At 39.7% G+C, this 26460-nt stretch overlaps 2 protein-coding genes across 2 annotated transcripts; one reads left to right on the top strand and one right to left on the bottom strand.

The window, feature by feature from the left end:
* The first annotated feature begins 2276 nt into the window (after nucleotides 1-2276).
* Nucleotides 2277-8269, top strand: pnocb (prepronociceptin b). The gene is made up of 2 exons (XM_053337212.1): nucleotides 2277-2414; nucleotides 7631-8269. The coding sequence occupies exons 1-2, from the start codon at nucleotides 2277-2279 to the stop codon at nucleotides 8267-8269; spliced, it is 777 nt and encodes a 258-aa protein (XP_053193187.1).
* Nucleotides 8270-10458: 2189 nt separating this feature from the next.
* On the bottom strand, nucleotides 10459-25544 carry znf395b (zinc finger protein 395b). The gene is made up of 10 exons (XM_053336936.1): nucleotides 25376-25544; nucleotides 22642-22814; nucleotides 21831-21979; nucleotides 21630-21742; nucleotides 19691-19890; nucleotides 19410-19510; nucleotides 18436-18730; nucleotides 12865-12957; nucleotides 12642-12748; nucleotides 10459-11342 (listed from the first exon to the last, which is right to left on the bottom strand). Exons 2-10 carry the CDS (start codon nucleotides 22765-22767, stop codon nucleotides 11231-11233), a joined length of 1296 nt encoding a protein of 431 aa, XP_053192911.1. The 5' UTR covers nucleotides 22768-22814; nucleotides 25376-25544; the 3' UTR covers nucleotides 10459-11230.
* Between the last annotated feature and the right edge of the window lie 916 nt (nucleotides 25545-26460).

Here is a 26460-nt window from a genome sequence, read left to right on the forward strand (position 1 = left end):
TTTCTTTAGGTATATTTAATATCATTTATAATTATATTACGAATTTGTCAAAGACACGACTGCAGGAGTTGTTCAACATGTTTGGAAATATACTTATTTGCTGTCTTGCGGAGGGTTACAATTAAAACCACTGAGATGTCTCTACAGTAAACATGAAGCTACAGCCAGCAGCTGGCACAAAGTTACTGCATTAAGCAATCAAGAAGAAATGAAATATTTTGTATATATTGTAAAGACACATTAAAAGTAACTTCTCAGTGCTCAGCAGTAAGAAGTTAAAATCTCTGTGTTTTATTTGGCTTTTTAAAGCAAAGAGTGTTGGACGTTTGTCTCCTCCCTCTGGCAATTTGAGTAATTACAAAAACACTGTACACACACTACCATCATACACTCTGCTGTAACCTACAGGGTCATTACTGTTGCGGCTGCGGTTGCTAAATTGTATTGAGCGTCACACACAATGAAATGACTCGTTTCACTATCAGAATTTTGATCCATTCAGTCCGATAACATTTGGAAAGTAAATGTTTTATCGCCATTTTATTGCCTTTCGAATTAGCAGATGGCTGGTGGAAGTCTGTGGTTGCACATTTGAACAGCCAGAGATGTGAAATATAAAGAGATTTATCTGGCAGTGATGGGTTTAATCGGTATTGTGGGAACTGGGATTTAAATGTAACAGTCATTTATATGTAAAAGGTCTGAACTGCAGGTTTAAAGTGTATTAATGTCTTTAATCAATATGTTTGCACATTACATAATCTATAGGCTACTATACAGAAGCAAAAGTGTAGGCTCCTAAGATTGGACTCCTAAGATCTTTCTTACGTCAGCTCCTGGAAGTAAGTCATTTATGGCTTTTATTTAATTAGTGCCATTAAAAGAGTATAAACCAGACTGAAGCTTTAAAGACCATTGTTATTTAAAGTATATTCAATAGTTAGCTTCTTTTAAAAGTATGGAGGGGAATCAAATAGGGAAGGGTCCAGGATACTGTTGATTTGTTAAGGGGGAAATGTGATGTTAGAGGTCTCTTAAAGCTGCTATAATCATTATTTTTTATACACTCTAAAAATCAAATGTCTTCAATTCATGTCAATAAATCACTCACACTATATTGAGATAATGTTACTCAGAAAGCCACTCAAGACTGGCGGATGAACATAGTGGACCATTTAAGAGCTAAAGAGTCGGATATTTCCATCATGACTTGGTTGAGAGCCAAAAAGAGCAAAAAAAAAAAAAAAGTAAATGTAGTTTCATGATTGTTAAATTAAAGGAACAACACATTTCCCCATACTCTCTTAATGGAGTGAGCACAACATAAAGGACACAAGCACATGGTTCATCTTGGTCATATGGTCTTGATTCATAAAGCAGCAGAAGCCAATATAAAATGTCTCTAGCAGTGAGGGAGCAGTGTAAGAGCAGAAGCAATCTATGATGTTCTGAGTGGCTGTTTTTTTCCTTCATAATCTCTGTTATTGGATGATATAGCGGTGAATGATAGAGATAGATGGGGGTCAAGCAGCTAATACTGTGCACCTGGCTCACAGATTTGTGGCTGCATCCAGAGACAGCGGGGTGCCAAGGAGTTCATTCATCCCTCCACTTATCTTCCTTCAGCTTACACAAACCTGTCCTTTGACACATTTTTACAGGCTTTAAAATACAAAATGTTCTTCCCTGCACTTCCAGTGAAGTCTAAAATGTAGTTGGAAATACGTGTTATTACTGACACTGTTGCCCCATCTTTATGTCCTTCTTCTTCTGTACATCTTCCATCACACTCAATGAAATTGCTGCAGCTTTATCCTTCTACCAAGTGGATTTTTGCAGGGATGGGGCATGACCCATGTCTTGGTTTAAAGCCGATCTATACAACCACAAATTCACTCTTACACTCTCTTCCATCAGTGATCCAACCCTCCAGGCTACAGTGGATGCTTCCTGTCCACTGGAAAATACCCATTTTATCATTTATTGCCTCGGGTTTTGCTCTCTCTTATAAGCCCACACACATTGTCCAATTTCTGGTGTTGGCTGTACACTCTCCCACCACCAACGCTTTGACTGACCACCCAAATCCAGCTAATGATCCCTATAAACTGGAACTGATGCAATATTCCTGTCACTGCATGTCTGCTTTTTCCCTTTAGGCTGGACCCACATTTTAGGCTTTATCCTGATTCTCCAGCTGTTGACCCTTGTTTTAGACTCCTCTCTTCTACCTGCTGGGCTCCTGTCTTTGCCTGCCTGTCTGGGTGTGCTGAGCGATGAAGATCTCTCTGTGGTGCCTGGTGGTGATGCTGGCATGTCTCTCCACTCCTGGATGCGGTGACTGCCAGGGGGAATGTGTGGCCTGCGGGCTGCTCTTGCAGCAGCAGCAGCTGCAACAAGCCTTCAACACCATGGTGAGTATGTGTGTGTATCACTGTCGGTCGTCATGAGACTAGGTTGATAAGAGCATCCGTTAAACATCTTGTCAACACTGTAGGGTGTTGTGGGTACAGCTGCAACAAGATTTCAACACCCTGATAGAGGTGTGATTGTGTTTGTTATATTCAATCTTGATAAGAGCAACTGTGTTGAGTACAGTTTGATACTGTGTTCGCTTTGATTGCCTGTGTTCATATGAGGGAATATGGGGGCAAAAGGTATGAATATTGTGTGAATCTTGTGAAAACCTTGTGAGGTAACTACTTTTTCATTATTCTTTATTTTTCCTTATAAAATAAAAGTTTTTTTTCTTCAGTCTCATAATACATTTGTTTTGTACGGTAGATAAGTTACTTAGACAGTTAATATTTCCTGTCTGCCTCTTGGCTAAATACACTCCAAATACACTGGTGGCAAAAGGACACCAACATTTTTTGAAAACAAGGAAGAGAAACATAAAATAAAATAAAGAAAAAGAAAAAGGAAAAAAACAAAACTAGATGCAGGGCTTCTAGAAAATAAATAAATAAAGACATTTTAATTAAAACCACTATGTGGAAGATAATTCCAACTTTGTGGCTCCAAGTGGTACTATAAAAACTCCCACTGTGGTACATAATGTGTGTTAATAACAGATTAGCAAAGCTGTTCCTTTGCATAATAACAGGACTAAGAGTCTACAGCCATGCTAGCAGCGCTGTGAGGCTGTACATAGCTACAGCTGAATGTTGATGTCAGCATGCTAACATGCTCACAGTGACGGTTAACATCTGCTAAACATCAGCTAACATGCTGATGTTTGGCAGGTTTAATGCTCTCACCATGTTCACCATCTTAATTTAGTGCATTAGCATGCTGAACTGTACTTTTTCCGAGCCTGGTGTGTGTTGAACCCCTCAAGGCTAAAAGTAGTTGAGCGAAAACAAAACACTTCATATGTTCAAGGCTGCTTTTTCTGAGTTTTCTGAGACAAACATGGTATTTCTGTGATTCTGTGTCATACGAGAAGGGGGTTATTTGCATGAGTAAGTAAGTACAGCACTTGTGCAATGCTTCGTGACCAACATGAGCTGCAGCCTCTGCATTGAGAGAAAACGACTGCTCTCCAAACTCAACCAAAATTTCAGCTTTGCACACAGTCTCATTTCCAAACAATCTGAGACACGTCAGTTGGGTAAAAATAGTCCGTGGGCGTCCATGAATAGCTGTGGGACGGCTAATTTAGCTGATAATGATGCAGAGAAAGACAGCTGGGACCTTTTTGGAAGTTGTAATCGAACTATGTAATTGACTGCTGCTCAGTATCATCCGCCCAGGCTTACATCAGTGACTGACACATTTTATCAGCTCTTCATTGTGTTAGCCGTCTTCCCATTGAGCCACAGATGGAATCCACTGAGCAATTCCATTGTTTCCCATTCCAGACTGAAAGAGTGTGTGTGTGAGGCTGCCACTGTTTGTTATAATGTCAAGACCCACTGATTTATCCATACACACACCAACACACCTACACACACTCACGCACGCGGCCATACACACACTCAGACATACTCGCACGTATAAAATACTTTGTGGTATCACATCCTCCACTGACTACATTCATTGTGAGATGGTAATGTTAAAGTTAAATGCCAGCTTTTCTTTACATTTATGCTTAGTATCTGTGCTGAAGTGCTGGTGGACGGTCAAACAGTGTCTTAAATCCTTCCCATCTCACCTTTTTATGGTGAATTTCAGAAACCAACAATTTAACATTCATGCCTTAATTATTTAATGATTAGCCAGGTGTGTGGAGGTGAGAGAGGTGAGAAAGTCTCATGGATCTCTATGTCAGACCCCTTTAGCTTTATATGGGTCTGTTTGCAATAGCTATTAACATTTTTGCCTTTAGACATAATCAGACAAGATGTCTAATGAACTAGTTCTTTTTTGAGCATACCCTTAGAGTTAGGGTTGGCAAACAATGACACATTTTGTATTAGTCACTTTTGACTCTGGTTAATGTTAGGAGAGATTGTACATACAGCAAATAAACACTTAAGTTAGTGAGAGAGATTAGAGAAAGAGAGGGTTATGTTTATAATGAGTCAAACATTGATTGCAGTTTTGTAGTCAGACGTCACTTCACCTACTGCACCTACCGCCGCCACTTTCACACTTTTTTTTCTCACCTTGCTAATGGGCAAACTACTTCCTGCTCTGGCATTGAATTTTGGCTTTAGACATACATCTTGAGGTGGGAAATTGTCCAATTTGGACACTGATGGATTCTCAGAGATAGTGGAGGCTGAATTGAACTGTTGAGAAGAAAATAACAAATGTTGAATTGATGCTTCCACCTTTAACATCATGACTACAAACTCTTGGATGTCATAGCAACAGACAATAATTGGGATATTAAGGAAACGTAGAGTGACAGGTTAGAGTAGACAAATGTCATTCTTAATTCAATAATATTTAAGTACCAACCCTGACCTACCTCCTTTAAGAAAATAAAGCCTTTATTTAAAGCATTGTCACTGTGAAGGATTTCTTTAACCTCTTTTATCCTCTGGTCCTCACAAGTATTTAAAGACATGACTGCGTGCACACACACACACACACACACACACACACAAACACACACAAACACACATCTCCTCTCACTCATAAACTCCTTTAGATTGCTCCATTGATCTGACGTGGAGAATCCCCTGGTGTGCTCATTTAATTTACGACGGATAATTAATTTCCGTTGATAGATTCACAGCGGAACTCCCTCTTCTCTCACTCCTTTGATGTGAGCAGGTTTTCCGATAACAATGCAATTTATCTCGTTTGAGCGAGATTTGAGGAGTGAATGGGATTTGCTTCTTTCTTACCTCAAACTGAAATTTAACTCAGGGGGTTGCAGAGTTTAAGAAAGGGGGAGAAAAAAGGAGATATGTGGATGCATAAACCGCTATAGAGAAAAGACTGGTTGGCCTATTTTCACATATATTTACTCTGTCTGAAGACAAAGCAATGCTGTGTGGTTTTACATATTTAAGGATTTAAAAGCTAAATTCAGTCTTATTTTAAATGAATCAGTACGTTACATATTTGAAAAACTAGTCCAGACTAAAAGCTGTTTTGAACTTTTAGATGAAAGACAATAAAATATGTTGATGACAACTATGAGAAACCTCTCAGACAGAGCAGAGGAGACACATGATAATATTTGTCTCACCTTTATTGTTTGACATTTATTGACAGGAAGAAGAATTATAAAAAACATACTTCTTCATTTGTCTTATATGCCACATTAGAGCCAGAGAGACTGTTCAGGCATGATGCTGAACTGTCAGGTGTGATGATAATGAGACACAAAGGTCATTAAAACTGCAGCCAGTCTGACAAAGTTCATTCTATATAAAATCTTAATTTCCCAAACACTATGTATAACTTTAAAAGCTAAAATATCATTACCAGAAGTTAAACAGCCAATCTTTTTTTTTTTTTTAAAGAAAGAAAAAAAAGTCATTTTGTCACTAAAGGGTACAATTTCCCCGCTGTCCTTCAAACTGATTTGTAATTTCTTCAAATTTTTGCACTATCAATCATTTTTGCTGAAGTAGATGTCACATTTATTAGATGATGGACATTTTATATTGGCACCTAACTTTCCATATACGCTGAACACAGCAGGAACAAGGCCTATTAACTCCCCTGACACACTGACAGTCCAGGTCAGGAGACTGCTTTCTCATACTTTAAAGTATTTTAACACTCTTCAGGTTAAGAAGTGCAGTCGTATACTACAAATGAGATGCTTAACATGGACAATATTTGAATTAACAGACACTTAGTGTAAATTATTCTGCCTCTAAAACTATAATGCAACTCTTTTTTGGTCAAGTATTAACTTTTTAGTCATGCTATATAGTGTTATGGCTCCCATCGGTCTGTCTGTCTGTAGACTCTTATGTTTATAATACTATAATAATACCATGTTAATTATAATATAATAATACGTATAATGTGATAGGTTAACTCATAGTAATGCACCCATAGAGAGTTATCACGTACCTCTGCAGTTCCTCTCAGCTCTGTGAAGCATTTTACTGTCTCCCAGCTCATCATTTAGGTTTTTACGGCCCACAATTTTACTGTTTGGTTCACTCGTCGACTTCAATTCCAGCAAACGAAGTTATCAATAAGCTGGTGAACATAGTGGAGCATTTAGCTGCTTAAGAGCCAAATATATTTCTATATTTCTCAAAGAGTTGGTGAAGACTAAACAGAGCTAAAAGGAAAGTGAATAGAGGACACAACATTCATTATGTGTTTAGAAACCTTTTGTGGAGTTTTGCCCACATGTGGTTATAAAACGGGTTATGCAGCTTTAAGCATCTACATTTCATTAATATAACAGTAGCCTAATGTTGATAATGTTAATACTCAAAATTGCTAGCAGCTATTATCTACTACATAAAGCCTACATTTAACTGATCACATAATGTACAATCTATAAAAACGACGTGCTTTAAAAAGATACCAGTGGAGATAGTTTGGTTTCCCATAAAAAAACAGCATGTACGTTCTGTTCTGATTAGACAGCCACGTTGTGCCTGTGTTGGAGTACACATTTACAGTTTGGCTCAGACCTGAAGACCTTGAATATGCCAAAGGGCATCCCTTAAAATCTCACTGTGAGTGCCTGCTCTCTGCTGTGTACTTTGCCTGATAGAGGGTGTCCAATCTTCTGTATCATGAGTCTGTTTTTTTGGTGCTCTTTTCATTGATAACTGCTTTTAAGGGCTGAAAACTGATATATTCTGGGTATGTGAGGTATTTCAAGGCTCATTGTCATGCCCACCGTGTATTGCCTTAGGCCAACATGTTGCTGCCTGTGGGGATCTCGCTCTTTAAATTATGTGTCAGTGTCTCCCATTGTGTTGCCATGATGAGATAGCAGGCCCAATGCTTTCAAAATACACACAGAGGCTCAGCGGTCTAGCAGCGGTCTAGCCACTGAGCAGGTAATTACATACCCAGAAACTGTTTTCTAATCACCCCCAAAGTAAACACAAATTAGAGGATTTGACCACATTAATCCTTACAGAAGTTTAGATATGACCAGACACCAGTTGGGATAATCTTTGGATTAATAAATCAATCAAATGAATTGACGCACTGACTCGACACGTCACTCTTTCTTCCACCTCTGCAGGTGTGTTTGTTGGAGTGCGAGGGCCACATCTCCTCCTCGCTCACATGGGAGGTGTGCAAGCAGGCCTTCAAGCTATCGCACCATCCTACAATTCCTGAAGGAGGCGTTCTGTTCAAGAGAGCAGGAGAGGAGCTGGAGATGACCTCTCTTGACCTGGACTCTGACAGTGAACTGCAATCTGCAGCCGCAGAGCGTTTCCAGGATGAGACACCATTCGAGCAGCGCAGTGTCCAGTATGACTCATCACTGCTGGAGTCCTCCGAGGATGGGGAGGGCCTGCAGGGTCTGGATCTCAGTCTGGCTGACGAAGAGAGGAAGCCGAGAGAGGAGAGAAATGTGGAGAGTGACAGCCAGCTAGAAGGGGATGATGATGAGGACTCAGAGGCCATCACCTTATCCAAACGCTTTGGTGGTTTTCAGAGGGGGCGGCATGGATACAGGAAGCTGATTGGCTCTTCCATAAGGCCCCTACAAAAGCGTTACGGTGGGTTCATAGGCGTGCGGAAATCTGCCCGCAAGTGGAACAGTCAGAAACGGGTGAACCAGCTGCTCAGGCAGTACCTGGGCATGAGGAGCAGCCGCAGCGGCAGGTTCACCAACGTCCCTGTAACTCGGGTTTGGAGGCAAAACAAACTGTAACGTGTTTCTGATGCCCCTCACAGATTCCTGCCCCAGTTACCTCAACCAACCAATCATGTTTTCAGCAGCTCACTCCAATTTGAACTGTGACGTCACCTCTGTCATCAGAAGAAGAAGAACAGACTCCGCCATCTCGCTGCACCTCTCTTTGTGTCTCTAAGTAACAAGGAATGTTTTGACCGTGATGTCCTTCTTGAAGCATATTAACATGCCATTCTGTGAAATAAAAGAATTAGAGAAGTGCAATTGAATATATTTTTGTGTGTTGGTTATAATAAGAGGGGCCAAATGAGATTGTTGCGAGGGTGTGACATTTTAAAATCATGTTGAATGCACTTTCATGCATGTGTGGGTGGGACTTTAATCATTTGCACTCTATTTTGTGTTTATGAGAGCTGTCACTGATGTCCAGCTCTGGTGAAATGTATTGAATGTGAATACGCACAGTAGATTTGAAAATTGGGATTAGGAAAAAATACACATATACAATTATTTTTCTTGAATTGGACCGTGATTGCTCAGCTTCCTATTGATCAGAGCAGAAATAAGTAAAAGCAAGTTGGAAGTGGACCAGCGATGTGTTTTCCAGATGGTTCAATCAGTGGTAAATATGGACAGTGGGATTGCTGAAGCACAAACTGGTAATTACTGGTTTTGAGAATCCAATTTTCTGCCTAAGGAACGTAATTAATTAAACACAATGGAAGTAAAATTGGTTTTATGAACTTTCAAACTCAACAAAACTCTGCATCTTCCCTTAAAAAGCTTTGTTTCCATTGCTTCATGTGGAGTATTAACCTTAATATATTTTTTTCCTTTTTTTAAAATTGTACCTTGATTGTGGCCATTAAGTGGAGGTTATGAATGTAAACGGTGGAAGTGATGAGTTTCTCTTGAGGAGATGAGCAGCAGGTTGGAAGGCTCTCTGGCTCCTTTCAGCAGAACAACACTGCCCTCTAGTGTTTAAGGGGGGAAACATGTTGCCATTTGATACTGACTTGGGATCAGTTAACTATATGCTTAGTATATAGTAGAAAATCATAGTTTCTTGTCTAATCTTGTCTGTAATTTTCTGGTATTTGAAATCTGGACAATTAACCCAACATTTAAAAAGTTTCATATTCTAAATGAGTAATGAATAATTATTTAATTGGATTTAAAATGGGAAAATCAAGAACTAACTAATGTCTCAAAACTTTGTCTCCATTTTCTAAATATTTAGAACCAAAAGAAACTGGAAAATGATTAAGGGAATTAAGATAAGACAGAAAAGGAATATTTAATTCATTTATGAATGATACCTAACAAACAGCTGTCAGACTATTGAATGCTAGAAGAACAGGGAGAAAACTAATGTCTCTTTCTTACACTATTAGTAGTTTCTCTATGACAGTTCATAGTTCATTATATTTTCCAGTCATCTAGCTACCCTATAATTATGGGAAATGAGCGAGCAGTCATTTAAAGTGTTGCTAAGGTGGAAATTGGGAGTAAGGAGAGACTATTCCCCAGTCAGTCTTCAAACATTACTCCACCCAAAGCTCTTTTGCAGATCACTTTAGTCCAACTGTACTTGAGTGCATGAAGCTGGAAACTTCCCGGGTCATTGGATGAGATGTGAAAGGAGCTGTAAATGACACCATCATGAGAGCAGAGAGACAGAATAGACTGTGCATGTCAGCTGTGATCATTGTAAGCTACTGCAGAAAAAAAAGATGTTTTTTCTTGGGATGAAAAAAAAATTTGTTGATTTGTTTTTTACCATCAAGATGTGTTCTTCCTCATGCAGGTCACATTCATTCTTTTGCATCTTAAGTGTTTACTGGTGTTTGATTAAGAGATGTAATAATTTATGTATGAGTGTTTGGGTGATTGCAGAGAGCGTGTGTGTGTGAGAGAGAGAGACTGTGCACGTGCATGTGAGTACGCTTGTCTCTGTCAACCCTGACACGAAAAAAAAAGGAATTTGTGAATACGGTGTACATTTCAGACCACATTTCTAACATTATACCATTGTTCTGAGTCTTCATAAAAAATGTGTATAGACAATAAAATAGTTTGCTATTTCTTTTGTGGACTGTCATGCAGAAGAAAAAAAGAACGTGTCAAATTCTCAGTGCTTTTTAATTTGTGTTTGACAATATATTTCCTCTTTTTTTTTTATTGCTATTACAAACTCTTTCCCCTAATGCTAGTCCCATCACCATGATTCCAAAGCTTCACTGATAAAACCATTAACACTGGTTGTATACCAACACATGGGCAGGAAGGAAATCCATTTCATGGAGGGATCTTGGTTGAGTCAAACCAAATGTAGCTTATTCTTGTGAATGTATATTCCAACAAAGTGCCAAAAAACATGAAAATTACAAAAAAAAAAAAAAAAAAAAAAAAGAATCGGCCCAATACTCAGGCTGAACCAGACCATTAACAAAAAAAAAAAAAAAAACTGTATAAAATACTCGTACGTAACTCAAAGCACACAATATAATGTACATCATAACCACTGTGTAACCACTGGAAGAGAGAGGGTTGGAAGAAAAGAAACAGCCAAGTAGCAGTCTAATACAGTGGAGCTACAGGGGCAGTAATATGACCTTTGGATAAAGTAGGAGAGTATTGTAGGCTTAGCACATCACATGGTCAAAGTCAGCCAACAGTTAGCACCATCGCAGACTTCAGTTCTCAGGGTCGAGTTACAAAGATACAGAAAAAACTCCATTTGCATTCCTTTAGGAAAAGAAACAAAACAGGTTGAAAGTAAAAAAGAAACCACATGTATTAAAAGAACAGCTGTTTTTCTTGATGGCTCTCAGGCCCTGATTTATACGTCTATATCCTCTTTTCTTTTTTTTTTTTAAAAAGTCTCTTTTTTTCATCAGTCATCCATCCAGTCATCCATCCACATCCATCCATCCATCCACCTCGCTGTATCTGACTCTCTCAATCACGCTGCTGTTTTTAGTCAGGGAAGCGCTGGCAGGCTTTTTTCCAGCGGCAGGCGGTGCACCACTGATCCTTGCGCTCCACTCCGTACACCTTGCGGCACTTTTTGGCCTCTCCACGACCCTTCCTGAAGATGTAAAGACAGATAATGTGTGGGTGAGAAACACGGCAGAGAGGGCAGGAAAGGGGGTCTTAACAAACGCTTCATGTTATCAGTGTCTATAAACATGAGACTGAGAGAAAATAGATAACAAATGAGGCAATGATTGAATCAATTTTATCTCTCTTTGCCAAGCCATGGAAATGTGATGTTGCCGGCAGCGAAGCAGGTGATAAAATGACAACCAGGAGGCGACAGATGCAGTGGACAGATACAGGGATCAAAACAAGAAAGCTGCAGAAAAAAATCATTATTTCTCCATTTGTGTGGCTTCATTTAGACTCGAGTGTTAAAAATGTGCGTAAAGCACCTTCTTGATGGTGAGCTACAATCTGCATTTCAACTGTCATATCTTAAAAGGCAGTTTGGCCTCACCACTAAACGCCTTGTGCATTTTTAACAATTGTTTCTATAAACCTAATGATTGATTAATTGGAAAGAAATGTTAATACAGAAACTATATTAGAGTTATTATGTTTTCTAGAAGTATTAAAAAATAGTTCACAGCTGTAATATGAAAGCAAACCAGGCCTGTTTTTTTCAATTCAGTCAGTAGAGAAAAAAAGATCACAGTAGTAAATGCAATGATGCAACTGAGCAAAGCATGATTGACGGTTTCCACGTCGCAGTGATAGATTCACATCAATAACTGAACAGCAGAACTGTTTTCTATGTGCTTTGAGCAAGCCTCAGAGGTAATGTATTAATACTTTAGCATTATCTATAGAGAAAGACATTTACAAAAGAAATCAGCAAAATCTCACCTAACAATATATGGATATTAGAACAACAACAACAACAAGTGAACTAGTGGCATATTAGCATAGTTAGCTTAGCATTAAATGTAATGGTCTTTTTCTTACTAGCCATGCTTGGGACTATTGGATGGATTATTATAAAACATTTGTAAAGTTGACCACAGAGTCAATTGTAATAAACTTTGATAATCATCATAATTTTTTATCTTCACGTCAATACTTTGATTTATGATCAAATACCTGCAAAACTAATAACATCCCCTCTAACCTCAGCTGTGATTTGTGTTTAGTACTAATTATAAAATATTAGCAGCTAAACTAAGATGTGACAAAAACATTACCTGCTGACATAAGCATTTAGCTTAAAGCACCACTGTTCCTAAGTACAGCCTCACAGAGCGTCTAGCGTGGGTGTATAAACTCGATAATAGTAGTTTAAAATGTTAATAGCAGGTCAACAATGTGAAATGTCAGACAGTGAACACACTCCTGTGATGTGATGACTCACCTGAAGGTGCAGTGAGTGCGGGAGGGCGACGCACTCAGCGGCTGAAGCCTGTTCTGTTGGAGCCACTGCTCCCCGACGCTGACAGACCGACAGCGAGGTTTCACCATCTGAGCAGACACACACACACAAAAGAGACACACTCAATGATATGTAGTGGTGGAGACAAACACAATCTTACTGTATCTGAGAAAATATAACAGGCGGAACGGGATGAAAGACCCACCGGAGCGTTACTTTGACTGGGGACAGAGACGGAGGTGGAGCCCTGGCAGCCGGGGGTTCTGGAGACCACCGATACCTGGACGGGGCTACAGGCCTGGAGGGAAGGAAGGAAGGAAGAAGAGATAACACATGATTCATCATATCTGAAGGACCTTAAACTGACTGAGAGCCTGCTTGTGATGGATTCTGATATGAAACCATTTAGAGAATCTGAACCAGCCTGATCAGATTTTTTTTTCTTTTTTTCTTTCTTAGGGACTGCGGAAACAATCTGTTGACACAACACTGTCAACACTTGATGAAGCTGATATGGTGAACTCTTTCACTAATAGTTACTTATTTCCTCATAAAGCAGATCCCAATTGGCAAATACAAGTCCAATATTTACTCTCCTTTTAACTCTATTTTGGTCTCCACCAGCAACTGAGGAAAATATAATTCTTCAATGAAACAGTGAAACATATGAAGCTAAACAACTCTTTTTTTTTTTACATTAAATTTAGTGATTTTCTTGTTTTTCAAATAAAGCCGCTTTAAGGATGTCACCTAGTTTATTATTTAACACAATTATCCCATTTGATGATGTGCCAAAGTACCAACATTACACTATTTTAAGTAGGTCATATTTAGATGGGAAAAAGCCACACATATAAAACTGAATAAACCCACTCAGATCTTTTCAGGTGTAATTTTATATCTTCAACTGGTTCAGGAAGCTGAAGCCCCAGGTATAACTAGCACCAAAAGATAAGAAGATATTAAACTTATGCTAACCAACCTCTTTGAAAAACAGTATTTGAGATTAGACATGCAGGACTTTGAACTTCTTTTATGAGAAAGGCATTTGTGAATATTTAACATGTTACTTCTGGCATTTAATGTTTTCATCTTGTTTTTAGAGCCATTCAGTGTTGGGTGATAATTCTCTGAGGGTTTGTCATTTCTGAGTGACCTTTGACTTTTCTAAACATTTTAGCAATATCACCAAGACAGACATCAATCAAATTAGGAACACAGCCAAAATCAGACCATTTCTTTCACTCAGTGATGCTCAAATTCAATCCATGTGTCCTGCCATCTAACACTACTGCAACTCAGTGATTGCCGGACTGCCACAGAAATCTATAAAGGTGTCTCCAACTTGTAGAAAACACTGCAGCTATGGCCTTACAAGAACCAGTAAATACGACCATATCTCCCCTATTCTTGCCTGATTGTACTGGTTAACCTGTGATGTTCAGAATTGATTTTAAAATTTTACTGCTCACTGAACAATCTCTTGCCCCATCCAATATTACTGACCTTCTCCACTCCTTACACCATTCCTCGCACTCTCATATCTGCTGACCAGTTGCTCTCAGACACCAGAACGAGGCTAGAGACATTCCACATAGTAATTTGATCCATTGTTACTATAAAAATGTTGATTATAGTTTCAAAAAGTTTATAAAATTATTAATATTACAGTTAAATTTCAGTCAACAGTCACTAACTTACAAATGTCTGAATTTGAAAAATCCACTTTTTGGCTGAAATGCCAATTCAAGGCTTTTGATTCCACTCAGTTGCAAGCTACATCCAAAAACGCCACACATGAAAAGATTTGTTTCCAGTGAAGTTGTTCCCATTCCCTCTGCCCCATTTCTCCTCCCCGTGCAAACCCTGAACTCTCCGAACAAAGCACATGCCCCTGCATTCTTAACACCCCATCCCTTTAGAAACAGAAATAGATGGAGAGAAGTGGTTAAGATTGCATTGAAAAAAAAAACAACAAAAAAACAGAACACATGAATGCATATCCACTGTGTTCAGTCTGGCAGTAACAGTGAGTGTGCCTTAATCAGAAAAATAAAAAAATAAAAAAGTGTCTGTGTGAGTTTAACACTGTGGTCAGGCATCTCAAGCCCCCGGCAGACATGACACACACAGTAACACTGCTCCACCAGCAGCACTGACCCACAATTTAACCCCACACTCTTGCTTAGGCAGGATTTCTGCATCCATGAGGAAATGACAGACAAATGTGCTATAAAATGCTCACTAAAATGGTCACACCGCATAACATCTGTATCAGTAGTAAAATGCAAAAGAAATTGATTGTCATTGCTTATTTTGTGAGGGACATTTTTCAGAAAGTTTGTAGTTTGTAGGTTGAATCAGTCCGAAGTGGACAAGGATTCATACGTGCAGTTTTAATTGCCGTAGCACTGCTCTGTAAGGATTTGTGTGGTGTTTTTCTGTCTTTTACATGCTGGTGAGAGTCTCATCTCTTTGGGGGAGCAAGCAAGCCGACATCTTACTCTCTCACTGTCACAAAGCATTCATTTACAGGCTCAGTGGCACAGGGTAAATGCAGGTCACTAGTAAAAATGTGCTGCTTTGTGATGCATAAACAAAGTTGTAGCTCATTGGCTCATTAGAGAGGTATCTGCATAGGGATGCCGTGTGAGGAAAGACCTTTAAAACACTATTTTACATGAAACCCCAATAAGATTATTATTAAAGTCTTTTTGTGAAATTTAGCAAAGAAAATAATCTGATTCAATTCTATGCTCATTTACGTTTAATTTTGTTTAATTTCATGGAAAAGATGACTGAATTTGGGTCCACAGCGATAAGAAACAGCAACGTCGGGAAAGTTAATTCTTGTATTCACACATATTCCCTAAAATCGTGACATTTAATAATTCATACTAACAAGGGGTATGCTGTCTCCTTTCATCGCTCTCAGACAATTTCATCTCCCAAAACAGCACCTTCTTTCAGAGAAGGACTTAAATATGGGGAAATACATAATTATTTATTGAAATCAGGCATCCTAAATACAAATACAGACTGTGATAAAACATAAATGAACATTCCCTGAATCTACAAGGAGTGTTTTCTGAGAATTATACAGCAATCAGCCATTAACACAGCATTAAAAAACAAAACAAAAGTCTTGATTAAAATTTGGACGCATTCAATTATTTTAGGTTGGCTAGTGTCATTCCAGGATTTACAGCTGGTTGAGCATATCTACATCTAACCACCACTACACTAATTAATCATCTGGGAAATCAGCGGCTTTTCAGCTCATTTATTTTTCTGCAGAGGGTTAGACAGATGAAGATAGGTGCTGCTGCTCTCATGTCTGTACACTCAATATGAAGCTATAGCTAACAGCCAGATAGCTTAGCTTAGCATAAAGACTGAGAACATGAGGAAAGCGTTAGCCTAGCTCTGTCCAAAGTCCAAACATGACAAAATTCACCTAGTACCACCTCTGAAACAATTTTGTTGTTTAAGTATGAAGTATGAAGTAAAAAAAAAAAGGCAAGTTGTTTTATGGTGGATTATATGCCTGACTATTTCTTGGCCATTGCAGTAACTTGTAGCTTGTTATGAGAGGACTTGTTCATTTCAGGATTTAGGAGGAGGATTTTTAGAGCAAAGCTAGCTGTTTCCCCTCGTTTCCATTGTTAATGCTAAGCTAGGCTAACATCTACAGGGACCAAGTTGGCACAGGGTTGTAAACTTTGGACAAAGCAAAGATAGCGGTTTCCCCTCATTTCCATTGTTTATGCTAAGCTGGGCTAACATCTACAGTATGGGGACCAAGTGGCTACAGGGTGGTAAGATTATCTGGGACTTTCAGCTACTTAAAAAATTAAAAATGTCCTGACAGCGCCGATGGAGCTCAGGATTCATCTGTAAAGGCTGCTTAATCACAAACAATCCCACCATATCAACCTGAATCTGTGACTTAACAGCTGACCTGATGTGTAGCAGAACACAGAACATTAATTACTGTAAAATCCTGACAGATCCTGTGTTAATGACGTTACCGCAGCTGTGTCACATGAGCAAATATGCACATCATTCTCAATTTAAAGATGCGCTTATCGTTCCAGCTGCTGTGTGATGTCAAAGCCAGATGTAGGCAACAAACAGGGCATGTGTACTGATGTTTCTGATACATTTGGAAACACCTGGATGACATTATTGTAAAATTAAGACATCAATCGAACATGTTTCACACCTGCCTGAATCACATAAGCTGTATTTTGACATTTGACATTACAGTACATTCAGTTACAGATGTAACAGAGATACTAGAGAAGTAAAATGAGCAAAATTTGTGAAAGATGGGTTGTGATTGTGGAAAAAAGTTTTCATTATGGAGCAATCTGCGTGCTATATGGAGAAAATCTTCAAACATTGGAAACTGCTCCGCTCAAAGTAACTTTACAGCCTGTAATGCATCCATGGCCTGTGTGTATCTTGTTATGTGCAGCACCATATTTCTCTCCCCCTGCGGTTCCACAGTTAAGTTCCAGTAAGTTCCACTCTGTTACATTAAAATACCAGTTTCGAGAAGCAAAAATATGCACGGCTCAGCTCAACATTCAGACAGAAGCAGTGGCAGCACTTGGGACCTACATGATGGACCCAAAAGCTTTGGCGCCGGGCTCACAGCTGGTGTGTAAGTGCTGTTCATATGAACATAAAACGAGACGCCGGAAGTTTTCTGCAAATGATCCAATATGTTTTGGAGTTGGTTTAAAATTAATATTGAGGGAAAGTTAGCTTTCTTTCATCTTCTGGGGGGAATCTAATGTCTTGTCAATTACACATTTTACAGGGGACAGATTTCCATGTTTAAATACATTTTAGCGATTGCATGCCTGCCTAGTTGTAGCTTCATATTTGGATATTCAAATTTAAGACAAACTAATAAGTAATACGCTCAAATGGGGGTTAATGGGAATTCTTATTGTTCATCTTGTCTGAGCGGCTGTGGCCCCTGATGAGCAGGTTGGCACCCTGCGTGGTAGCTCTTGCCATCAGTGTATGAATGTGTGTGAATGGGTGAATGACATGTAATGTAAAGTGCTTTGAGCGGTCGTAAAGACTAGAAAGGTGCTATGTAAGTACAGTCCATTTCCATTTACAAATGAGCAACTATGTCATATGATTAGGTGTATGTGTGTGTCATAATCTGCTGACCATGACACCACTTGTGTTACATGAAATGCTGATTGAGTGAACATCATGTATGTTATAATCTACTGACTAACCATTGTCCTGATTGTACACACATTATGACGTGACTATTGTGCTTACATTGTTCTGATGATAGAACAAGGTCTTCCTTTCACAAGATAATGTATTGTATATAATCTGACTATTTCCTCTGCTCTGGGCTCACTGTGCCATCTCACGCTTGAGACAGCAAGGAGTCCGTCTGCAGACGACTGAATAAACTAGAGAAAGACAATGAACGACTTTGTGCTTCCTAAAGTATTTCCCAAAACTGTTTCTTGCTTTCTTCTGTCAGTCATATCTTTTACAATTTCTATTTTACCTTCTAACATCTTCCAAAGATAATGTCATTTCTAAATCATCAAATTAAACCAATTGAACTTATTGGCAGCCAAACAAATACTATGAAGTAATATCTACCTTGGCACTGGACTAACTTAAAGGTACTTTCGCAGCATTCACATAGTTTTCCTGCCAAAACACGATAGCTGTCACAGTCAGTAGGCCAAAACTCATTAGTGACTGAAGAAAACACTGCTGCACCCACCTGATAGAGATGCTCTGAGTGGATCTGCCAGAAGCTGCTGGGGGCCGACTGGCTGAGCGGACTGGGCCTGCTCGGGCCTGGCCCAGAGGTGGAGTTGGACCTGGGCCTGTGCGCCGGCGGGATCTGGAGCCCCGAGCCCGGAGGAGAACCGCAGGAGGCCCAGCTGAGATGAGAGGACGAGGCCTGGCCCAGAGCCTGCTGGGAGGGAGCCGGAGCGGAGCTGGCGTCCACCGTCTCACATGAGATCTTAGTGTAGTAGAAGTCTTCTTCTCTCTGCGACTGGTCTGACCCACTGCTGTGTGTTGCACGAGTGTGTCAGTGTGTTAGTGGTTGTTTATGGTTGTTGGAGGGACAAAGTGGTGGACGCACAGAGGAAAAACAAGGGGGTTGTTTGGGCTAATACTAAAAGCAGCACTCACTGTGGCCCAGATATAAAAACTCAAAAATGTTTCATCACTTTCCATAACTAAGTCAGAGCTCTTCCACAACCTGAAAATTTTATTTCCTCTTGTTTTTTTAATGATGTTTTCCAGCTTAGAAATATTCTAAAGGGCTAAACTGTCTGGTTTCCACTCGAGCTCTGTCTACAATGGAGAAGTGGCAGCACAATGTAGACACACTGCTAGAAAACCCCCCCAAAAATATCACACATCAATATTATATGAATACTTCCAATTTTGCCAAAAATGTCATCAAACTACCTGCCTTTCTTTCTTTTTAATACACAGAGTATCAAAAAAATGTCAAGTGCTAAAAGTTTGCGTCAAATGTTTGATCGGATTCATCTTGTTAATTAGTTCTTTACATAGTTTAATTTTACTCTTGTAAAGGCAAACAACATGTAACATTAGAAATCTTTAGCTTCTTTTGTTAAATGAAAAAATAGTTTGGTGGAAAATGTCATTATCTATCAAATTAAAGTATTGTGTATTTTTACTACTTTAAAAAAAATAAAATCAATATATTCAGCTCACCCCAGATGCAGCACCCGGATGTGCCTTTTTATTCCTACTGAAGACGTGAGCACTTTGCCACAACTGGGCCACAGACACTTATACACGCCTCTGAAAGAGCTCTGTGAGAGAGAAAACAGCAGAGATACAGAGTCAAAAATACAAAAGCGTCTTTTAAACTGCAGAAAATCAGCAACAGACAAAATAGTAGAACAAAAAGTGCAACCATTGCTGATTTTAAAGGACTCTTAAGACACTTATATGTTGCTAAAAGCTGTAAGGGATCGTGTGCAGTTTTATACCTTTGGCTTTTTGGCATTAACCTCGTCTGGCTGCTCTAGCTCCATATGTAAGCCTTCATCGGGGCTGCTGTCCATCTCGGTGACGGACGGCGAGGGGGCCGGGCTCACGTTGCCGTGGTCCCAACTCCAGTATCCACTGCTGCCGCTGTCAGAGAGCTCGCCGCCGCCGCACTCCATGTCAGCTGACGATGACGAGCCAGCTACAGAGAGGTGGATTCACAGTTTAGCTTTCAAACAAACTATTTCTTGTCTTGTTTTTTTTTTTTTACCTCTCAAACAAGTTATAACTAAGCTGAAGACACTACACACTCAATCGTGCATAAACCCTGTGAAAATATACCTTATGGTTTATATTGCAAATATCCCAGGCTCCTTTGTGATTAAAATAGACACTGTGCATTTGGGACTGCTCTCTGCTGCTTTACTCTCTGCCCATCCTACAGAGAACAGCAGGTGTCCCGCGCTGGTGCCAAGCTTCTGACGTGCATCTATTTTCTGAGACACTTTTACCACCATTTAATGCTCTCTTAGTTCTTCTCTCCCCATCCCCTGTTTGCTCTATTCCCCTGTTTAATGACATTTTGTTTATCGCTTTGCCTAAAAATCTAAAACAAGCAAGTAATCTATTCTTTTTTACACGGGCAAATTTTCTTACTTTCATCCAAGTTAAATAAGGAAAGTCAACCTATACTGATACTTTAGACATGCCGAGTTTCTCCTTGATATATGAGCAGCACTGACTGAAGGGATTTTCACATGAAATTCTACTTAAAGCGAGACGATGTAAGTTTAGCAAGAAGAAAGAACACATTCATCTACTGACAAATGGAAAGTTTCATAAGCAATAAAAGTCACTCTTGCTCGGTTCAATACAATCACAGGTTTTGCTGCAACAACTTAGTTTACGGTGGCTCATGTCAGCTGAGATTTGCTAAAACTCAAATTAAGCATTTAATATCATCCAAAAAAAATGCCACTAAGGACCCTATTGAAAACTTTAAAGCAGCGAGAGAGAAGTAAGTATGAAAAATAAGCACTCCATCTGCACCACATATGTTTTTCAATAGGAACTGACAAAACAGAAAGCAGTTACTTACACTGTAGTAAATTAGCCGACTCCTGTTTGACATACTGTTTTTTTCTGGGAGAGTTAATAAGGGGAATTTTTGGGGGGGTTTTGCATCCAACTTGTGTATTTGCTTTGGATCCACCCTTTGCTTTTACTGCGTGCAGCCAGTCTTACAAATATTCTTTTACGATTTCAACATTTCTTCAGTGTCATTTCTCAGTACTCACATACACTGAAAAAGAAATTGTGTTTCTCCCAGGCCAAAAACAGCACATTTGCAGATTGAAACATTTAAACAAACTTCACTAAAAAAGATATAAGACTACTACAAATACACTTAGCAATTATATCATTTGTTACTGTCACTTTTATTTTTAATTTCAATATATTTTAAAGCCAGTCCTTAAATGCTTCTTTGCTAAAAGAGCTCATTAGATGAAGCTGAGCACCGCTGTCTAATAAAACACCCTTTCCTTTATAAAAGTTTTACAGGATATAGCTAAAGGCTTTATTAATGTTTAATACAACATGTACTGATGATGCTACATATGCCATAAGCCATTAATAACAATGCTTGGGTTTCAAAAGTGGTGAAAACTCGTCAATGTGTTAGGCCACTTTATTTACTTAATGATTGAAACCTTGTAAAAATAATGATTTTACTTATGAACAGAAGTGACAAATCCAAACCCCATACTTACAAAACATAAAGGATAAACCTGTAAATCCAACAATGTTCTAATAAATAATTAATTTATAAAGCCATTCATAACCATTAATAAAGCCTTTTATATGAGGTGCCTTTCTGGAAGTGGTGCTGAAAATATCAGGGGCACAGATCAGCCAGTGTGTTGTTGAGGTGATACAGACCTTGTACAGTATCTGTTTGTGGGGGGCTCTGGACCACGGGGCTACAGGACAGACTGGTCAGGACCATCGCTGCCATGATCTCATCCATCTCCACTGACTCTGGGCTGCGGAAACTGGACGGAAAAAAAAGGCAGATAGCTCTTAGTCTCTGCTGTGGTAAAGTCCACTTTCTTATGCTTACACTGTAACCTAACCCTTTACCTGTACGGCGGCTCTCCGGTGGCTGACGTGTTGCCGTGGTGCATTGTGGGTGCCATGGTTTGCAGGTGACTCCATCCTGATGTCTTGTTCTTGTGATGCTCGCTCTCCATGAATGCTTTCTCAGCCTGGACATAACTCTGCGTGTACACCTTCAGAGCGAATGTAATGAAATAATGAGCTTCAACTTTTAAGTGTGAAACAGTTTCACTTCCCACACGACACTTCACAGTCACCCAGGAGTGAAGCAAATCAATGAGGGCTTACATGAACATCGTATTATTGACCATACTGTGGTTATTTGGGTTAAGCTGTTTACACGATACCCTGCGACTGAGTCTCGCTGTTGCCATGAATAAAGAAATTAAGAGAATATTTCCTGTCCATCTGTGGCGTCCTGCCTGCAGACAACACCATTTGCCAGGGAAACAGTATGAAAAGGAAGCGGCTGCCAACCCCTGACCAGGCACAGGTCTAACACAGGGGGGAAAGAAATGGTAATCTCATTTGTCGGAGCTCCTCCTTTTTTTTCTCTTCTCAGTGAGGGTTTAAACCTTGTTATCATCGAAATACAACACATGCTAGTATGAACTGGAGGAGTGTAAACCGACATTTTTGCCAATATACTAACCATCAATGTCTCAACAACTGATTGCGTGCAGTAAATGGTGACAGGTGTGTATGAATGAATGAATCAGTAATGAACAGATCAAGCTGTGAATGGGGGGGAAAAAAACATCTAAATGAGAATAAACATCTATAATTATCTACATTAACTTGCAAAGGGGAGTCTAATCCCTGCTGGTCTACCCACCAGAGTCTGCTGTGTGTCTGGCCCGTTGTGTGTCGTCGTAGAGATGCGGGCCTGTGCTCCCAACGGGCAGGCCGCTGTCCCTCCTGGCCCCGCGCCTGCTCTGTCCTCAGGTCCCATAGCTGCCATGGTGCCGCTGCACACAGTGAGGGGACTCAGCACAGTGTCGCACCTTCCTGTAGACGAGACACCGGGGAGAGAGAGTGAGATTTTAACCCATATCACAGAGTTATTAAATGTCTCTACGGTAAAGCTATATCCCTAAAATCACTTATTAAAGATGCAGCCCATTGATTTAGCACTGCACATCTATAAAGTTGAGGAAGTCAAGATATGGATTTTAAAAAAGCAGGATGCAAAAAGGTCTTTAATATGGGTGAAGCTCCAAAAAACACCCAATCCTACATTTCTCATATGGCAACTCAATAGCATCTTTCTGTTGACACTTGTTGCCTCCTAAAAGTTCATTTCTTTCAAACTTCACCTCCTCAGTTTGTAACACAAGCCTTTTTAAAAAAAATGCTCAAGCTGAGATAAAATAAACTGAACTTTGAACTTTTTAAATCATCTTTATCTTATATAATATTCACCCTAAATTCCTGTAGGTAACTTTTATTAAAATACTGGCACAGTCTCCTTCTTGAAAGCATTAAGCAATGAAGGTTAAAGGTCATTTTCAAGCTAAAGAGAATATGCCCTGAATAAATCATGGCATCAAATGATAAATATTGTGATTCGTCTGATGAATAAACATGTTGAACTTAACAGAAGGCGGCTTTGAGATTTTGCCGACAAGTGAGAGTTGGCAAACGCTCATGCACTCATTCCATCTTGCATCTCTCTGCCTGACAGTGCAGAGCAACACACCACGGGGGGATTTGAAAAAAAATTACTGCAGGAATTTGAAGTGAACACAGACTCGTGTGGATTTAGATAGCGGCTGAACCAAAATCTCGCTGTAGTTTTGTTGTCCGCTCTGATAAAAGTACGTGACTGATAACATGATCCGGCCACATAATCTGAGGTTTGGGTGCATTCATTGAGGCCAGTCGCCCATAGAGGTAAAATGGGAGCGATGCTGCATTCAGGAAATGCGGTAATAGTCTTGATGAATGGTCGAAAGTAACAAAGCAGTGACTTTGCGGTGTTCACTTTCCACCGTTCACTGAGTTTCCTGTCAAATTCACACAGAAAATGAATCATCAACTATTTTTATTATCGTGAAAAAGATCAAATATCAGTGTTTTCTGATGTGTGTATTAAATATTATTACTTATTATACTATTTTCATTCTAAACTGTACTTTTATATTGTGATTTACAACATATATTGTTTAGAAACGTTCCCTGATTTAGTATTACGAATGGAGTTTTACTTGAATACCTTTTTGATATTGCTTTTGCATTTTCTGAATATTTTTCTAAAGCATGGGAAAGGAGGAGGAAAGTAACATATGATATGAAAAATCCCCCAGACTCAATATTATATAGATTACAGCATAATGGTTTATGAACTGGATCATATATACAAGTGTTTGGCACTAATGGTTGCTTTTTAGGGCGTTGTGTTTGTATATTTATTGCCAGATATCATTATTTGTGGAAGGATTATGCTTATATTTGGATAATATTTATGTATTGTGCATTGTGCAGTTCGATGATGATGGGCTCAAATGCAGAGATGTTTTGTTTTGTTTGTTATTAAGTAATATATCTGACTATAAATAACCAGACAGCTAAACAAAACTACTCACTCATCCACACTGTCATATAGGAGTAAAGATGGAGTGAACCAGTGCTCTTATTTACTTTCCAAGCAGCATTTTTAACACTAAAGCTCCAATCTCCCACCCAGTTTCAGTGCACCCGAACGCAGCATAAAGCCTGATTTTCCCCCACCTTTCGCCCAATCAGCGACGAGCCTCAGTAGTAAACAGGCACCAAAGTGTGGGTGGGGCCCCTCCTGTGATTGGCTGGCCCCTCATCCCCCAGTAACACACCCCCTTTCTGACAACGTGTGCAGACACGAGTTTCGCCGGGAGGGACTGAGCTGGACGAGGCAACACTGCTCAAAATAACCTCATTTTTTTCTCTCTCTCTTTTTTAACATAAAAGTAAGATAAAAAAAACAGCCTGAAAGCGTGAATTCACACATGTGATAAACAAGAAAAGCAAAGAAAAAACGAGTAAACAGTGTTGATAGAGCACACACACACCCCCCCACCCCCCCAAAAAAAATAAAATAATAACGTCATCCCCCCCCACTGATGGGAGGTGCAGGTTTAACCCAATTTAAACTAATATATTTATAGTAGCAAAATAAGCGACTTTAAAAATTGCATTTAAATGTAAAGCAGTAAATCCCTGCACGTCATTGTGAGTAGGCTGCTGCAAATTTGATACAGTTATAGTTATACACGAAGATAAGAGATTTAAGAAAAGCACTTTCACCAACAAACATATCCTCAATGTATCCTTATGTATAATAGTGACTGTGGTGTATTTTTAAGGTAATAATGAACCCCAGGGAGTCAGTTTATCACCCCTTAAAACTACCATCACTGATCTCCACCCGGCAACGCAGATAGAGATCAGGAGAAACACCCCCCCTTCCCCCCTTCCTCCCCCCAGCACAAGCAAAACAATATTACTATGCCTGCTGCAACACATAAAAAAAACCCTAGTATTATTATTATTATTTAAAAAAAATAACAAACAGCATTTCCTCGTGTACTCACCTGGCCGCCGGAGCCCTCTCTGTGTCCTGTCCGTCCCGTCGGAGCACAGCAGCGGGTCGTGGCTGCTCGGCTGTCCCGCCGCTCGCCGGCTCTCAGTCTGCCGGGGGAAAAGGGGGTTGGTCGGTCGGGCTATACGCGCCGCCTACGTGTGTCTGCTCGGTGGACCAATGCCGGGGGTGACAGCTGGGAAGAGTGCAGAGATATCAGCCTGCAGCGCGCCGTGCACAAAAGGATGATCTAGGTGAGGGGTTACCAGAGCAGCAGCAGCAGCATCCTCTCTCTGTCTGTGTATGTGTGTCTATGTTTGTCTCTCTCTCTCTCTCTGTCTCTCTCTCTCTCTCTCTCTCTGTGTGTGTGTGTGTTTGCACGTCTGCCTTTCTGTGTGTCTGTGTGTCAATCTCAAGCACACACAAATCAGGATGTTTGTTCATCTGATGACTGTGAGCTACACACAAGCAGCAGTAATAATGTTGATGATTTGGATTCTGCCCTCAACAATGTAATGAAATGAGCATAAATGAGAATTTTCTTTAGTTACATGCAGGATGCAGGGGCGGCCTATATGTGGTTAAGGCCTCATAGGTGGTTGCCAAATGACTTTACTGACTTGTTCTCTTAGCATTTTTCCTCTCTTTTCCCCCTCCATTGATTTGCATGGGTTTTGATTCGGTTTGTTTTTGCAAAGCCTGACTAGTAGGTCACACCACTAAACACTCAATGAATGGGGTCTTGACTGGAAGGACATTGCATGGGCTGGAGATACCATTGCTGTTGCATTCATATTATAATTTCTTGTACTGTAGGTGCTATTATTGCTTTTCTTTTTTGGGGAGGGGGTTCTCTAATCTAAAATCTCGCCTAGGGCTCTAACATAGTTGGACTGGGCTTGGTTAAAGCGTAATTTAAATGCATTGTATTGACATAACAGAGGAGATTTGAGTGCATGTTTGCAATAGAAATAGAAATAAACATACAAAGTACCATGAAGTCACTCAGACATATTCACTATGGAGCTGCAACAACAAGAAATCCCTGTTCAAGCTTCCTAAATGTGAATATTTTAGTCTTCTATGATAATAAACTGA

The sequence above is a fragment of the Scomber japonicus genome, chromosome 17, assembly GCF_027409825.1.
Source record: "Scomber japonicus isolate fScoJap1 chromosome 17, fScoJap1.pri, whole genome shotgun sequence".
In the NCBI taxonomy this organism is placed as follows: domain Eukaryota; kingdom Metazoa; phylum Chordata; class Actinopteri; order Scombriformes; family Scombridae; genus Scomber; species Scomber japonicus.

Coding starts and splice junctions, on each gene's coding strand:
- pnocb (XM_053337212.1), top strand. CDS start 2,277: ATGAAGATCTCTCTGTGGTGCCTGGTGGTGATGCTGGCATGTCTCTCC. Junction 2,415..7,630: donor AACAAGCCTTCAACACCATG/GTGAGTATGTGT, acceptor CCACCTCTGCAG/GTGTGTTTGTTGGAGTGCGA.
- znf395b (XM_053336936.1), bottom strand. CDS start 22,767: ATGGCAGCTATGGGACCTGAGGACAGAGCAGGCGCGGGGCCAGGAGGG. Junction 21,980..22,641: donor CAGACACACAGCAGACTCTG/GTGGGTAGACCA, acceptor TTCGCTCTGAAG/GTGTACACGCAGAGTTATGT. Junction 12,958..18,435: donor ACTCAGAGCATCTCTATCAG/GTGGGTGCAGCA, acceptor CCTTCCCTCCAG/GCCTGTAGCCCCGTCCAGGT.